At 42.4% G+C, this 18,218-nt stretch overlaps 1 protein-coding gene across 2 annotated transcripts in view; it reads left to right on the plus strand.

Moving 5' to 3' along the window:
* CORIN (corin, serine peptidase) overlaps window positions 1–18,218 on the plus strand; it is a 450,167-nt gene that overhangs the window by 131,091 nt on the left and 300,858 nt on the right. For both annotated transcript variants that reach the window (XM_077279814.1, XM_077279815.1), the window contains exon 3: window positions 7,093–7,479. In XM_077279814.1, the coding sequence (XP_077135929.1) occupies window positions 7,093–7,479 (387 nt within the window). The remainder of the gene's footprint in view (window positions 1–7,092; window positions 7,480–18,218) is intronic.

Here is an 18,218-nt window from a genome sequence, read left to right on the forward strand (position 1 = left end):
CAGAAATGAAAGCGCCCGCGTTGTATTCACAGGGAGATACCATCTACTGCAGTCTATAAAGACAACCTGCTTACAGATGCTAAATAATTCATAAAAAGTATAGGTTTCATTATCTGAGGAAAAAAAAAACCATCATATGACTTTCTTGATAGCATCACCCAACTGCTGCCAACTTCTAAATATACCATTGGGTGGAATCGTGCCCTTTCCAAAGCCAATAATCAATGAGATAATCTTTAAATACATGACATTTAAAAGCTGAGGAGGAAATGTTATCTCTGTTCAGGAAACGGAATAAGCAACAGCAACCTATTAGCAATTCATGTCGAATCTTCAGGCGGGTTACTATATATTTTATCACAAGTTTAATGAATATATCAATATTAAAATAATGGATTCAGTTTGCATATAATGCCCTGTTTAAGCCATATTAGATGTTTCAATTTCAAAACTTTCACAATTACTGTAGTTTTCTACCTTGCTGTAGTTTACTTTTTAAGGGCTCATGCAGATGACCGTAAGGCTGTGTGCACACGTTGCAGATTTGGGTGCAGAGTTTTCTGCACAAAATCTGCATCTCCTATTTTTGCTGAATTGCCAGTGGTACTGGTATTGGTGTTTTTTTTAGTAGACTGTCGGTCTCCCGATTCAATACTCTAAGCACTTTGGCCTGTCCTGTTGGGGATACTGACTTTTATGGTTGTTGTGTCTTTGTATTTTAATAATTATTATTAAACTTTGTTTTAGTTCCCTACAATTGCTACTGTCTTCAAGAATTGGCAATGGTCAATGTTAGCAGGGCCAATTAAAAGAAATAATTTAAGTTGTGTATTATAGGTATAGTGGCTGTTCCATAGCTTATCATCCATTCGAGGAATCTAAACATCTCAAAGTAATGACCGGAGATGGAACACCCTATGGAAGTGGTAACAATCCAGGTGCACTGGCAATAATTAAACGCCGACTGTATGTCTGATTTGGCCAGTAAAGGGCAAGGTTCAGCTGACTTGATCAAATGATACACAAGAAACCAACACTTCCTCTTCAGAAATACCATTATTAACTGATGTTCTTCTATGGTATGACAAATGATGTGTGAAACATGTTTCTGTATCCTTTTTTGGTGTGACCCTTAACTCCGAAATACGTAGATTAGCAAACTGAGAGAAATTAATCTGGCCAGCTATTCTGGCTAAAACTACTTCTTTGCTTAGTAATTATAATTTTTTCTGCATAGTTTGGGACCAACACATTTTAAAAGGGCTAAAGAACCATATTTAAAACCAACTCTTAACTCAGATGCATCGCTAGTTTTTGGAAACAGGGCGAGTCATGGCACCATCGCAATGACACTCACTGGTATCCTTTGAGTCATTATTACCATGGGGCTTAGTTGACTTTTTCTTTAATCTTGTGCATTAACCTTCCTCACAGTTTGCGCCACATATAGAACATTCATGTTTAAATCTGCATAATCAATAGAAACAGCAGTGTCCCTTATTGAACAACCCACATGTACCTGGTCTTTTAACTGCCACTGAGCCAGTAGCTGAGGGCCCAGAGGCACTCCCATGAAAGGAAGCAGCATGTTGTGAGTCAAACACCCATAGCTTTGATGCTGCTCCCCATATTTGGCAGTAAAGACAAACAGCGACAGAATTGCTCTTCGTATTTCCACCAATCTTCGCCGCCCTATGTTTTATAAGCGCTATAAATGACATCCATATAAGTAAATAGCTCTGAGCACCGATTAGGATTTCTTTTGCTCCATGATACGCCCATCACTGTGAAGGCATGTAACCAGTTATTTATAGTCTTCACTACTCTCAGCTTCCTATCAAACTTTCTCTCTGTGTTTATTTTTTGTTTCCTTTTTTTTTTGATCGACTGATAAAAGTGACCAGATGTCTATATCTAAATTTTTCCCAATCTTAGTTTTTATCTCCTCTGGAATGTGAGTCTCTAAGGAACTCAGGCCACAAAAGTAGATGTCCCTATAATGATTAGCGTATATTGGTAGGTAGAACTGCCGCTGGTTGCAGAGTTGGAACTGTAATCTGAGCCTGGTTCATAGCTGTTGCTCCACTCCTAGAGGGGACTGGTGAGTTGATGGGTGACATGGTGATTATCGGTTGTGATGGCATCTATGGCCAAAATAACCTGAACTGCAAGAAGTGCGGGAAACATCATCTGAGTTTGACGGCAACCAACGTCTAGAGGGTTAAGACTTTCTGGATGACCTGGACATCCTTGATGGATGGCGGGACCATTAAACTGTGCCACCAGAATATCAGTCGTGCTTTTGGTACCTGTGGTTCCATGTGTAGTCTCTTTGTTCCACTGCACACAGGGAGAAAAGAGGTGGAACCCATATAGGAAAGGGTTTATAAATGGGAACCTCCCCTATTATTATATCACAGGAACAGCCAATCACTGAAGCCCTGCAGACACAATCTCCATAAACCTTTTACATACCTTACCAACACACCCCACAGTCAGTAAGGCATTTCCTATGCTGACCTGCCATATCCATTCTATTAGCATTATTATGATTTTTCTAAATATTCTACCATGTGTTAGGTGTCGAGTTCCCAACGTTGCCCAGGGTGAATCTCGAACCATGTCCTCTGCGGTCTCCCATTCTTCCCGCAGAGGAGCCTGCTCAGCAGATACCGTGGTCCCAGCGTCTTGCTCAGGCTGATGCTGAGCGTCTGGTTACTGCTGCCATTCCTGGTTCACCTATTGTAACCAGCATTAATCAGCGGCGAGCAGATGCTCCAGGGACTAAGTCCTGATTTTGGTCAACTGAGCATTCCCGTGGGATGACCTCTCATTGGAGGTCGGAGGTCACATGCTCAGGCCCTGAAGCGGCCCTGATTGGACCACTGGAAAGGTCCCGGGAGGATGCAGCTATAAAAGGGTCACTCGGCCATGCGCTAGTATGAATCTAAAATCGTGTATATGTGGATGTGTGTATGCAATCTGATGAAAGATCCTAATTGATCCCCTTCCCTAGCGTTGTTGACTGAGTGTGGGTGATTGGAGCTAACTAGCGCCAGATTGTGCATCCAGCACAAGGCACGACAGTACTGCGTCTAAAGCAGTGTCCGTCAGAGTGGCACCATGCGCAAGTAGTGCGCTTTCTGGACCCAAGCTTAGGGTGGTTAGTGACGTCCGCCAGAGCGGCGCTGTATGCACATAGTGCGGTAAATCTTTAGTTTAGGTTCTCCCTGGCACCACAGTTGCGGCGCCAAACACTAGTGTTTCTAGAGGGACTCTAATCCTGTGTCCTTGGGGCAGGGTCCTGTGACCAAAACACTAGCGTTCACTCTGCGGTATTGCGGCCCTGTGACGCAACAGGGTTTGCGTCTTTACATACCGGATGAAGCTAACACGTGTGTGTTCACATTATACCGCCATATACTGTCCGCCATTACCGAGCAGCAGGTGTCCTCTCTGGATGGTGGACCCTGGGCTGCGAACACACCTTAGATCTCCCTTGATATTATTTGGTGCGTTCCGCCAGCCCTAACACCATGTGTATATATATGAGTCGCCCGCCAGGGCCGTGGGGTACTTTGTACCGGGTTCGGTGTTCACAGGGGGAGGTCACGGTGGCGACCTGGTCCGTGGCCCTGGACGCCCATGTAAAAGGGGGAAATTGAATAAAGTTTATGTTCGTGACGCCACCTGTGGTATTCGGTCAGTGAGGACCGACGCTGCTTTAAGGGGTCCTCTGGGGTGACGTTATAGCAGCTAGATAGTATAACTTCCCACAGGTGAAGTATATCCTCAGGGCTCCAGGTTTGTAGATGGAAGATGGTGGTGAACAGTGCAGTAAGAAGCGAGGACACAGGTTTGCAGTCTCTTTACCTGGTTTACTGAAGACTTCAGGCAGCCACAGTCCAGGGTACCAGATCACAGGGACAGGCAGGGTCCGGCCGGCTTGGAAGCGAATCAAGAGTCCCCTTTACCAGGTGGAGTTAAAAGCCTTCCTCTAGCGCGGTGGTGTTGTAGTCCCTTACTGCCTATGGCTTCAGATAAGGTCCTCACAGTTCTTCTCTCTGTCCCCCATATAGGATAGGACAATACCTGTATGACAGGTAACTCAAGCCTTTTTACAGGGACTCTATCACACCCCGGGATCTATGTGTTACTGTGTCTTCAGGTGTGTGTGGCGGACAGGAAACTTGTCCTGCCGGTTTCTGCTGTGAGTCTAAGACTATGTTCACACGCTGCAGCTTTTGCTGCGGATCCGCAGCGTTTCAACAGCTGCGGGTCCCCAGCAGTTTCCCATGCGTTTACAGTACAGTGTAAACCTATGGGAAATGCAATCCGCAGTGCACATGCTGCGGAAAAAAACACGCGGAAACGCAGCGGTTTACATTCCGCAGCATGTCAATTCTTTGTGCAGAATCCGGTTTTACACCTGCTCCATAATAGAAAACCGCAAGTTTAAAATCGCAGTGGAATCTGCACAAAAACCGCAGTAAATCCACAGGAAATCCGCAGGTAAAATGCAGTGCGGAAAAATCCGCAGACCTCAAGAATACGTGTGCACATACCCTTAGAGTCCCTTACAACCTCGGTGTGCCGGCTACCGGTTATCTGCGCTTTGCCAGTCTGCTCACTGCTGTCCTCCCCCTGGTGTCCTCGCCTGTGCCTTGCTCTCCTTCCCTCTCACTGAACGATGTCCTTTCCTTCTGTATCTCTATCCAGGAGATGCAGCACTTTCTCATGGCTGCACGGCCCCTCATACATTCTTCCTGCCTCAGACTGCTCCAGTCTGCTTCCTGGCACTTTCTGTCTGAACTGACCTCACTTTCCCTCCAAACCACTATATATATATATATATATATATATATATATATATATATATACATATGCAGGCGAGTCACCTAGAAATAGGATCAAAAGCTCCCACTTGTGGCCTGGAGTGTGAACATGTTGGTGTATGGTGATTACCTGATAAAAGATATCCTTCATCGCTTCCAAGCGTAACATCACTCTCCCCATGAGGAAAGCAATGCTACTGTGACAAAGAGGACCCAGTGGCACCACATATACTTCTCAAGACTAATATTATTATTCATTTTTATAGTGCCATTTATTCCATGGCACTTTGCAGGTGGAAGGGGCAATTATAGACAAGTACAATAAACATGAGCAAAACAAGGCACACACAAGTACAAAGGGAGAGAGGACCCTGCCCGCGAGGGCTCACAGTCTACAGGGGACGGGTGAGGATACACAAGGAGAGGGTAGAGCTAGTTGTGCAGACTAAGAATCACTGCAGGTTGTAGGCTTTTCAGAAGAGTTGGGTTTTCAGGTTCTTTTTGAAGGTTTCCATGGTAGGCGAGAGTCTGATGTGTTGGGGTAGAGAGTTCCAGAGTATGGGGAAGCACGGGAGAAGTCTTGTATGCGGTTGTGGGAACAGGAGATAAGAAGGGAGTAGAGAAGGAGATCTTGAGAGGATCGAAGGTTGCGTGTGGGTAAGTACCCAGGAGACCATGTCACAGATGTATGGAGGAGACAGGTTGTGGATGGCTTTGTATGTAATAGTTAGGGTTTTGAACTGGAGACTCTGGACAATAGGAAACTAGTGAAGGGCTTGGCAGAGAGGGGAGGCTGGGGAATAATGGGGAGACAGGTGAATTAATCGGGCAGCAGAGTATAGGATGGATTGGAGAGGTGCCAGAGTGCTAAAGAGGAGGCCAGAGAGTAGGAGGTTGCAGTAGTTGAGGCGGGAGATGATAAGGGTGGTCACTAGTGTTTTTGTGGTTTCATTGTCAATTAATGCACGGATCCGGGAAATATTTTTGAGTTTGAGTCAGCAGGAGGAGGCAAGCGCTTGGATATGTAGCTTGAAGGAGTGGGCAGAGTCGTGGATCACTCCGAGGCACCGAGCGTGTGGGACTGGGGAAAGTGAGCAGTCTTTGACATTGATGGATAGGTCTCATGGAGGGGCAGAGTGAGATGGGGAAAGATGATGAATTCTGTTTTGTCCATGTTCGGTTTTAGAAAGCGAGCAGAAAAGAAAGCTGAAATAGCAGACAGACATTGTGGGATTTTGATAAGGAGGTGAGGTCAGGTCCAGAGAGGTAGATCTGCGTGTCGTCGGCATAGAGATGATACTGTAAACCGTGGGATTCTATGAGCTGTCCCAGGCCAAAGGTGTAGATGGAGAAGAGCAGGGGCCCTAGGACTGAGCCTTCGGGAATACCGACAGACAGAGGGCGAGGTGAGGAGGTGGTGTGAGAGAGGGAGACACTGAATGTTCGGTCTGTTAGATATGACGAGATCCAGGATAGGGCCAAGTCTCTGAAGCCAAGAGATGAGAGAATCTGTAGCAGGAGTGAATGGTCGACAGTGTCGAAGGCAAAAGACAGGTCCAGGAGAAGGAAGACAGAGTAGTTTCGCTTGCTCTTGGCGGTTAGTAGGTCATTGGTGACTTTAGTTAGGGCAGTTTCAATTGAGTGATGTGGTGATGAAGCCAGATTGTAAGCGGTCAAAGAGGGAGCAGGAAGAGAGGTGAGAGGACAGTTCAAGATGAACATGTTGTTCCAGTAGTTTTGAGACATAAGGGAGAAGAGATATAGGGTGATAGCTAGATACAGAGGATGGGTTGAGGGAGGTCTTTTTAAGGATGGGTGTGATCGAGATGTGCTGGAAGGATGAGGGGAAGACACAATTTGTAAGTGAGAGGTTGAAGAGGTGTGTTAGGGTTGGGATGAAGACTGGCGAGGTTAGGGATGAGGTGGGACGTGAGCGGGTGAAGCATGCAAGTGGTGAGATGTGATCTTGACAGGAGGGTGGACAGCTGATCTTCTGTCATGGTGGGAAAGCTGGTTTTGGAGGAACAGGGATGAGAAGTGAAGCAGGGCATTGGGGGCTGTGGGCCAAAGCTTTCTTTGATCATATCGACCGACTAGTCCTATTTTGTTGTGCAAAGAAGCAATAATATTCCCTATACTGTTTTTTAACATATAAATGTGACATTATATAAATCAAGTAATTTAAAAAATGAATACAGAAATTGTACAATAACGATGTTGCTAATTATTTCTTCAATTGTTTTTTTTTTCACTAAAGGTGTAATAGACAGGAGCTGCTTCAGCTCTAATAGAAGTGAAACATTGCCAAATGGAATTGGATCTTCTGACATTCCTTTTTTAAAAATGAATGACAACACCTCATTAACAGCACGAGAGTGGGATGTACTAACTCCTGTGTGGAAACCTACAACCCAAGCTGACCAAACTTATACAAACTTTAGCAGAGGGACAGAATCTCTGCATCAAAATCAACTTTCCCCTTTTACACATAGCACAAAAACTGAGACTGGAAAGACCAAAGATCATACAGAAGTTGACGGCATGTTTGGTTCTGCAAGCGATTTGCCTACAACGATTTCTTCGAGGCTCCGGGATAATGCACCTATGAGTCCAACAAAGTCGCCTGCAACTGTAGTTGCACAAGGTAAGAATTCGATCATTGTGATGGCAAATCTTCCTCTAAGCTGCAGCGTTTGAATATTCTTACAGTGACAAATATTTTTGTAACATTTTAACATTATAGTCTATAAATAAAAGATATCATTAGTTGTTATAAATGTCTTTATCTTTTTAACAGTCTCCCAAAAATAATTTCCTAAATTTGACTTTAGGAACAATAGGTAGTTCTAAAATCATTGACGTAGAGATATAGAAAACTTTATGGGAGATTTACTAAGTTTGGTTTGCTGCTTCATAAGTCAATCTTAATCTGAATTTCTCCAAAATGTACCTAATGTATTAAAAGACCTTTTAATAATCTTTTTTTTGCATTTTGGACTGTTCTGAAGATGGAAAATGAAATACAGTGAGGAAAGTAAGTATTTGATACACTGCCTATTTTGCATTTTTTCCCACCTACAAAGAATGGAGAGATCTATAATTTTTATCGTAGATACACTTCACCTGTGAGAGACAGAAATAAAAAGAAAAAACAGAAAATCACATTGTCTGATTGTTAACTAATTAAATGGCATTTTATTGCATGAAGTAAGTATTTGGGCAGCACAGTGGCTCAGTGGATAGCACTGCAGCGCTGGAGTCCTGGGTTCTAATCCACCTTTGACAACATCTGCAAGGAGTTTTTATGTTCTCCCTGTGTTTGCGTGGGTTTCCTCCGGGTACTCCGGTTTCCTCCCACATTTCAAAGACATACTGATAGGGAATTTAGATTGTGAGCCCCATCGGATACAGTGATGATAATGTGTGCAAAACGGTAAAGCGCTGAGGAATATGTTAGCCTTTTATAAAAATAAAGATTATTATTTGATCACCTACCAACCAGCAAGAATTCTGGCTCTCACAGACCTGTTAGATTATTTTTAAGAAGCTCTGCTACTCTGCACTCATTACCTGTATTAATTGCACCTGTTTGAACTTTTTACCTGTATGAAAGACACCTGCCCTCAAACTCAATCAATCACACTTCAACCTCTCCACCATGGCCAATACCAAAGAGCTGTCTAAGGACACCAGGGATAAAACTTTAGACCTGCACAAGACTGGGATGAGCTATAGGACAATTAGCTTGGTGAGACAACTGTTGGCACAATTATTAGTAAAATGGATGAAGCACAAGATGAATGTCAATCTTCCTCGGTCTGGGGGCTCCAAGCAAGATCTCGCCTCATGGGGTAAGGATGATTCAGGGAAAAACCAGGAATCCGCTCAGAACTACTGAACCTGAAGAGAGCTGGGACCAGAGTATCAAACATTACTGTTAGAAACACACAATCTCATTGATTAAAATCCTGCAGAGCACACAAGGTTCTGTTACTTACACTAGCACATGCCCAGGCACATTTGAAATATGCCAATGACCATCTGGATGATCCAGATGAGGCACGGGAAAAGGTCATGTGGTCAGATGAGACCAAAGTAGAACTTTTTGGTATCAACTCTACTCACTGTGCTTGGAGGAAGAAGGATGAGTATAACCCCAAGAACACCATCCCAACTGTGAAGCATGGTGGGGGAGCCATGATACTTTGGGGGGGTGCTTTTCAGCAAAGGGGACAGGGCGACTGGACTATATTGAAGGGTGGCTGGATGGGGTCATGTATCACAAGATTTTGGCCAACAACCTCCTTCCTTCAGTAAGAGCATTGAAGATGGGTCGTGGCTGGGTCTTCCAGCATGGCAATGACCCGAAACACATAGCCAAGGCAATTAAGCAGTGACTCTGGATGAAGTATTTCAAGGTCCTGGAGTGACCTAGCCAGTTTTCAGACCTGAACTCAATAGAAAATCTTTGGAGGGAACTGAAACTCAGTGTTGCCCAGTGACAGCCCTGAAACCTGAAAGATCTGGAGAAGATCTGTGTGGAGGAGTGGGCCAAAATCCCTGCTGCAGTGTGTGCAAAATTGGTCAAGAACTACAGGAAATGTCTTACCTCTGTAATTTTAAACAAAAGTTTCTGTACCAAATATTAAGTTCTGTTTTTCTATTGTATCAAATACTTATTTCATGCAATAAAATGCAAATTAATTATATAAAAGTCATATAATGTAATTTTCTGGATTTATTTTTTTTAAGATTCTATCTTTTACAGTTGGAATTGTACCTACGATAAAAATTACAGACTTCTCCATTCTTTGTAGATGGGAAAACTTGCAAAATAGGCAGTGTATCAAATTTTCCCCACTGTATATGGCTGCTATGAGCAGGTGTCGATTGGTGATCTTTAATGTAATATACTGTAATTTGCTTAATTTTTTGTTTTTAAATATGTTACCGTAAATTTATAAAATGAGAAAATGTGTTGAGTATGAATAGCACTGAATTCTCCTTGAGCTTAATGTAAATTTGGATTACTCAGAATCTATATTTTTTGTTATTTGCTCTGCTTGAATTCAGAAAAATGTCAATCAGATGGATGCCATTTCTTTAACCATAGGGGACCATTAAAAAGGTTCAAAAATTATACTCACTTCACCTGCCTTGCTAGACTTACAGGTTTATTAATAATTGTATGCATCTTGGACTGTTTTGAAGGCAGAAAATGAAATATATGGCTGTTGTAATTTTGAGTAGAGTTGTGCAACACATTTGCATCATTTTCTGACTTTAAATATGGTAAATTTGTAGGGATGAGCAAATTTGTCTCATTAGAATTGTATTCTCAAATTTACAAAAATCAGATTCTCTGGAATCTAAATTCTCTTTGCTCAATTTCAGGAAAGCGACGGCCAATTGAACATTATTGTGTTAAACTTCAGAGGGCTGGTGAGAGGATAAAAAAAATTAACACTCAACGCTCACCTGTCTTGCTGTCCCTGCAGCCCCCATCCAGTCCATGCCTCTTCTTTTTTCGTTACCCAGTCACATGCATCCGATTTAGCATGCTTCGTTTTGTGCTGGGCTTTTGGCCACCAAGTAGGCCACTGACGTCACTGCTTGTCACCACGATGCACTTCGTGATGTTGCAATGTGTGTCTCTTGAGGCGCTGACAGTGGCCTTGTTTTGGCCTTGACCAAGGCACATCATGATGTGCTGAAATGCACAGCTGCAGGAGAGCATGAAAAACATCTACTTTCACTGAACTACAGAAAAGGCCTGATTTTGTGAAATGTACCTGGCACGCCACATTGTTTGGTCATCTTTTTAATAAAATGTAGTGAGGAAAAATAAAAGAAAGGCCGGGTCTCACTAGCAAATCACATACTATGCGAGAGCATCGGATGCGATATGCCAATGACACTCGGCTCCAGCTCTGCTGCGAGTGGGAGCCGAGTGTCAGTGCTCTGTGCTCCCATGCTCTCGCATGAAAGAGTCACAGCACAGGTGCCGAGGAGATGGAGGAAGTAATTGCTCCATCCCCTCTGCTGCTGATGTCGGCAGGAATCGCACTGCACTTGGGTGATATCCAAGTGCAGTGCGATGTTTCAGACCCACCCATAGACTTATATGGGTGCGTACGATCCGAATTCAGCATGCAATCGCAGCATGCTGTGATTTTTTTTCCTGTCCGATCGTTATCTGATCGGAGCAGGAAAAAAAATGCAGCTGAGAACAGAAGCTTGGGATTAAATTGGTACAAATGCAATCTTATGTTTAATCAGATTGCATGCATCCAATTTAATCATTCATAAGTGGGAGCGAGCCCTTAGGCCGGGGTCACACTATCAGTATTTGGTCAGTATTTTACATCAGTATTTGTAGCCAAAACCAGGAGTGGAACAATCAGAGGAAAAGTATAATAGAAACACATCACCACTTCTGGATTTATCATCCACTCCTGGTATTCGCTACAAATACTGATGTAAAATACTGACCAAGTACTGATAGTGTGACCCCAGGCCTTACACTGATCTGACATCTGCTTCATGTGCCAAACATCTGCTTCATGTGTGTAAGACCTGCTATGTGCATTTTGCCCCGATTTACATTACAGCACAGTAAAACTTGTACAGAATCTCCCTTCTATGAATGCACAGTCCTCGTGTGAGTATAATATAACTTTTTTTTCCTCACTTGCAGGTCGTACCGGGGGCTTATCTTTATAGAATTATAGAATGTTGTAGATAAGCCCTGAAGGGCAGTGACCGCACCTTATAGTGGCAAAATCTGCTGAAAGGTTCCCTTTAAAATTTCAGAATCTCATACAACTTTTTAATGAAATGCTTAAGCCCAAGTGTGCTCTTTGTATAGTGTTCCAGTATTGCTAGATATCTGCTTTTGTTTTATTGTACTTTTTTTTATTATTGCTTTATTTAAACTAAGATTGTTTTTCCTTAATATGTATGTAGTATTCTATCACCATAACCTTTTTTATATGCTATTAATGTCCTTGCAGTCCTTCCTGACCTTATTAGATGTTCATGATATTGTCCAATGACCAATTTGACAGGCACAGGCAATCTACAGATGCATTACTGGTCATTTAGTAAAGTTAGGCACAGATTTAAAAAATAAATATTACAAAAAGTCTTGTTATTTCTTCTATGCACATGGGTGGAGATTTACAAAGAAAAATATGACAGCATTTTAAGAGAAACCTTCCACCAGATATACAAGTGTTTTGTTTATTGTTGATGATTTTTATGGAAACGGTTTTGAAAAACAGAGGCGTGATTAAAAGGGTTATCCAGAACATTTTTTTTTTTACTATACGCCTAGTTAGCAACTACCTGCCTATTCTTCCCGGTATCGGCTGACAGCGGTTGCTGACAACTCCTGCCGGTGATTTGGCTTCTCCACATCAACAGAGCAGATCTTCTTCTGAGTTGCTCTGTGGATGGAGCATGACTGCCGATGTCATGCTGATTGACAACTGGCTTCCCTTTGTCAGGCAGTTGGAAGCCAGCAGTCAATCAACATGATGTTGGCAGTGACGCCCAGTCAACAGAGCAGAGCAGAAGAGAACCCGCTGCTTTGTCGACATGACGTCAGCAGAAGCTGCTGAATCGCTGACAGGAACAGTCTGTTAGTTTGTAGGCCTATAGTAGAAAAAAAATCCTGGATAAATGGTTTAAGAGGAGTTTTAAAATAATGCTGTATTTGCATTCCCGCTATATGGTGGCATGTGGAAAAGTTTCTAACTTTATTTCAGAATATATACATGCATCATGTTTTATGCATAATTTTGATATATTTATTCAGATTTGAAATATTAAAATATTACTAACAACTCACTGCATCCATTCATTTTATGACACTGTTGATAAATCTCCCCCTATGAGTTGTCTTTGTACTTTGTAGTGTGCTGTTTCATACATATGCAGAAAAGGGTCATGTCACATAATGGAAAACATGGGGGTAATATGAGAGTTTACTTCTACTATATCTGGGATGGAATGTCCGCACACCAGGAAAGTAAATTAAAAACACCATGAAAGGAAGAAAAATTGATTTATACTTGTATTCTACGCCTTTCCTCAAAGGCTGAATCTTTTAGTTTGTGATGCAATTCACTGCTGCCTTGGAATGATATCTCCGTGTATAAATGCAACATTTTCATTTACCATAGTGTATGGATGCAGGTTATCAGGGCCAGACATCAGGATGCTTGCTTCATTCTCCAAGCCTTCAAGCCTCCCAAACTCCAGTCCTCACAGCCCCCCCAACACATCAGGTTTTCAGGATTTTCCTAATAATTCCATCACTTGTGCAATACTATCAAGGCAACATAAATTGCTACAGGTTCTCTCACCTGTATACTTCTAACAAAATCCGGAAAAAAGATGTTTGGGGGGAGGGGAGGGAGTTACACCGCACTAACATAACCACGCAAGACACACTGGTTCAGACCGTGGGTCAGTTAGTAATTTACAACATTATTACCAAAAATAGACTACAACCCCTCCTTTCCATGAAGAAAAAAAAAGCATATTCACATGAACTTTTAAAAAGTGGGTAGGAAAGTCTGCATGGTTATCTATGTAAATTACCTGTAAGTCAGATATCTTATATAGTAATAAGTGAATAAATAGACCAAATCCTCATTTCAGTTTGCTAAAATTCAGCTCCTGACTTGCAATTTACTTCCACTATGCTTTACTGTTGTCTGCAGACACTCATTATTGTACTGCTCTACAACACTTTGTCAAACAAGCTGCCTGATGTTACAGATGAATATTTCAAATTTTAACTCATCAATCCAGGGACCAGCTCCCATTTTGTCTGTACCCCAATTCCTATGTTCTCGTTGAGTTTAGTCACTTGATCTTGTTTTGATGTTAAAGGCATGTATTATTTTAGCCACAATTCTTCCATCAATGCCACTTTTGGTTAGTCTTTGCCAAACAGTAGATGGGTGCAACTGGGTCCCACTGGTTATTGCAAGTTCTGAGTTGAAGTTAATGGCACTACTAGGCATCTTCTGATTTTGAAGGGAAGTAAGCATGAAGTGTCTTCCATCTGCTGGACTACATTTACTTGGGCGTCCACTGTGTCTATGGTCCTGAATTTTGTCCATTTCTTGGTGCCTCTAAAAAAGAACGTGAACAGCTCATCTTGAAACCCGAGTCTGCTTTGATATATTTGCCTTCGAGAGACCTTTCTGATGCAGTATAACTACCTTGTGTCTCGTTACTGAGCTCCATCTTGCTATGTTGTATGACCTGTGACATGAAATTGTCATCCACTTCCTCACCTTTTTAGCAGAGTTTGTCAGTTCCTCGCCCAGTTTTAAGCCTTCTTCACCCCTGTTTCTTATGAAAATGCTGATCATTATAACCTGTTTGGTATAATTGCTCAAAAACGTGGCTATAATCCTACTTGACTTTATGCAAGTGTTCCTAGAAGAATTAATGCTGTTTTGAAGGGAAAAGACAGTCACAGTAAATATTGATTGAATTTAGATTTCTCTTTTGTTCAATTTACTTTTTAAATTTTTAAATGTACTACATTTTGTTAATTGATAAAAATAAACTATTAATACTTAGCCAAACACTGGTGGTAAGAGATAGGGAAGAGGTTGAAAAAGCAAAGTAAGGACTCATTCAGTCATCCATGCAAATCGGTTAGCTAGTCTCCTGACCAGAGAATGTCAGCTTCATGTGTTTCTATAAGGCTGGTTCCGGAGAGACGCAGCCAGTCCATGCATTGCTGTCTTAGACTGGACCAATTTGACCTGGCGTCTGTATATAAAAAAATGTATAGGACACAGAATCTAGAGGAAGAGGAAGAAAGAGGGAGAAAGGACAAACCCACAGTAAAATCTATTGGGGAAAACAGAGAATTCGCACAGTAGCATCAGTGTATAGAAAGAAGACAAACTGTCACAAGGCTTAAACTGTATATCAAGAGCCTGAAAATCAATTAAGGAATGAAGATTGCAGAATGAAACTTAGTGCAACTTTATAAATGAAGGTATCAACTTTTAATTATTCTTTCCTTGTAAACTTAAAGCTTTTTTTTTTAGCTTTTAAACTTAAAGGGAGTCTGTCATTACATTTCACCTATTTAAGCTATTAATATGGGCATACAGGCTATAGAATGCTGAAAAAGTCATCCTTGTATGCCTCATATCAGATGTCTTGTTGTTGAGAAATCATCTTTTATCACTTTATGTAAATTATCTTTTCCAGGCTATAGGAGGATACTGCATGCAAGATAACCACAGAGCTTATTTTACAGGTAGGGAGAGTTACCAGTGTGAGGCAAGTAACCAACACAGAACAGGAAAAATGAACTCTGTCTTCTTGCAAACACATTTTTTGCTTCTCTCTGAGCTCTGATTTATTGCAACAATATTGCAGCCCTGTCTGCCTGTGAGATGGAAGCTGAAGCTGAAAGGAACCTGCATCACGCTAGTAACTCCCCCTTCATGTAAAATAAGCTCTGGAGGCAGAGTTAGCTTCCAGGCAACATTCTTCCCATAGTCTGGAAGAGGTGATTTCCATAAAGTGATAATAGATTATTTATGAACAATAAGCCATCTGATATGGGATATACAGGTGCGACTTTTTTTCTGTAGTCTAGAACCTGTATGCCCTAAGACAGCGATACGCGCGTGCTCTCCCACCCACCCCTTTCTTTAGGTACTGCCCACCATAGCAGTTTCTTTGTGCTTCCCGTGTGTCTTAAGGTATATATGCCTATGGACTTTTTTCTTCAGCTAACTGTCTTATTCCTATTAATATCCTTGGCTTTTCCTCCTGTCAGTATTGAAAAGCACTCACTTTAAATGGACATTTCTGGCTTTTTTTTCCTCCTCCCAGCAGTGGTGTGCATTAAGCTTGAATAGATTTTTTGTTGTGCACACTTTTTTGTGTTTTGTGTGACCTCCACACCATGCAATTCTAAACTCCGTTTACTGATATCTAACCCGTTATTGTAGGAGACGACTGGGTCACATTCTGGACATGAATAGGCCAGGTTTGATGTTTGGTCACGGTTGCTATGAATTATTAGTCATGAATTATTCTCACAATTTATTGATTTGTGATTCTGTCATAGCTTATTATTAACTGCCAGTTGTGTACTGTTGATTCAACACATGGTAGTAAAAACTGACAGGTTGTCACCCTTTAATATTGAGGGGTGCGGGTTGACCACCCTGATGTATATTGCTTTTTAATTGTTTTTATTGTTTGTAGATTTGTGTGTCCTAACGTCCAAATAAAGCAATATATTATATTATTGTTATCTTGATCTGAGTATTGAAACAGGTGTGCACGCCCATTTGTGTCTGGTCTTTTTTGCTTTGATTCTCGTTGTATATTCAGGCACGGTGTGGTACCCTGCTACACAGATTGACATGCAGACTATCTAACTGAGGCGCATCCTATTTTCTCCCTAGAAACAGTATGAGGAGTGGAGGGGTTTAGTGCAGACACAGCATGAAGAGTGGGAGGACTAGTGCAGACACAGCATGAAGAGTGGGAGGACTAGTGTGGACACAGCATGGGGAGTGGTAGGATTAGTGCGGACATAGTATGAAGAGTCGGGGGATTAGTGTGAAAACAGTATGAGGAGTTGGGGGTTTTGCTGTCAATATAAGGAGCAGGGGATTGATGCAGACAGACTATGTGGAGTAGGGGAAACTAGTGCAGACACGTATGAGGAAAGGGGAGGTTGTGCGGACACAGTATAAGGAGCTGGGAATATTAGTGCTGACACAGTATGAGGAGCAGGGGGTATTGTGCAGACACAGTATAAGGAGCGGGGTGCATTGGTGCAGACACAGTATGAGGAGCGAGAGAGCGTGTGGACACAGTATGAAGTAAGGGGGAGGATTGCTGTGGACACAGAATGAGTAGCCGGAGGCTAGTTGGTGCTCACACAGTAACAGAAGTCAGGGGGGAATTGATGCAGACACAGTGAGAGGGAGGGAAGTAGTGCGATCAAAGTATGAAAAGTGGGAAGGAATGGGGTGCAGACACAGTATATGGTGGGAGGTGGGGGATTGGTGTAGACATAGTATGAGAAGTGTGGAGGACCTGTGAGGAGGCAAAAAGGCAGTTTTGGGAGCGAGGGGGACCTGTGAGGAGACAATATGTCAGTATGGGGAGATCTATGACAAGACAATATTGATAATGTGGAATAAGGGAGGAAACAATGAGGAGAAGGGGGAATGTGTGCAGAAACAGTATGGGGAGTGAGGATGTATGAGGAGACAGTATGGAGCGTGAGGAGGAAATGTGCAAAAGAAACTATAGAGGAGAGTAGTGTGAGTGAGACAGTATTGGGGGCATAGTGTGAGGGGGCACAGAATAGAGTGTGGACTCCAGCAAAATGGGCAGTGTGAGTGCACAGAAAGGAGAAGACAGTATGCAGAGGAGGGAGAGTATGATGAGGTGGCACAATATAGTGGCTGGGCACTGCAGGGGGGCACAGTGTGAGAGGACAGTGTGAAGAAGGGGCCCAGTATGGAAAGTAGGGAGAAATGTGGAGGGCATGGACCATAAGAGGGATAGTGTGGTATCATATTTTTTGCTGGAAACAGTGGGGACAATTATTTATTCAGGGACACAGCATAGGGCAGATGTTTTTATGTAGGAGCATTATAATAATGCTGCTATTTTTTAGAGCACCATGTTGAGATGTGCTACAGAAGACCAGAGAAGATGGACACCTACAGATACGAGCTGTGAATTTGAAAAGTCATCATGGCATCTGAACAAGATGAAGAAGAAAAGATGGATGTAAATGTTTATTTGTGATACTCCCTTCATCTCATTAGTATTGTATATGGGGTTGACCTGGCATTACAATTGATTGCTGTACTAAGCTTGATGATGTATTCATGTACTGATCATAGTTCTGTTGTATTCATGCACTGATGGTGGTTTTGTGAATGCAGTTCTCTGCTAATTGCGGTTCTGGTGATATTTCTGTACTGATAGTGATTCTGGTGATGTGTTTTTGTACTGCGGGTTGTTCTGATGATATATTCATTTACTGCTTGTGGATCTGATGATGGATTGTTTATGCTGTTATTGTTTTTCCTATACACATGTAGCAATCCATAAATTGTAAGATTACATGATAAATGGCTATGTTAAGAAGGTGCTGTACTGTCAGGGTTGGTATGTTTTTATTGATGTAAGGCTACTTTCACACTTCCGTCGGTACGGGGCCGTCGCCATGCGTCGGCCCGACGTACCGACGGACGTTGTGAAATAAATGAACAACGGGGGCAGCGGATGCAGTTTTTCAACGCATCCGCTGCCCCATTGTAATGTCCGGGGAGGAGGGGGCGGAGTTCCGGCCACGTCGCA

The sequence above is a fragment of the Ranitomeya variabilis genome, chromosome 1 (assembly GCF_051348905.1).
Source record: "Ranitomeya variabilis isolate aRanVar5 chromosome 1, aRanVar5.hap1, whole genome shotgun sequence".
In the NCBI taxonomy this organism is placed as follows: Eukaryota; Metazoa; Chordata; class Amphibia; order Anura; family Dendrobatidae; genus Ranitomeya; species Ranitomeya variabilis.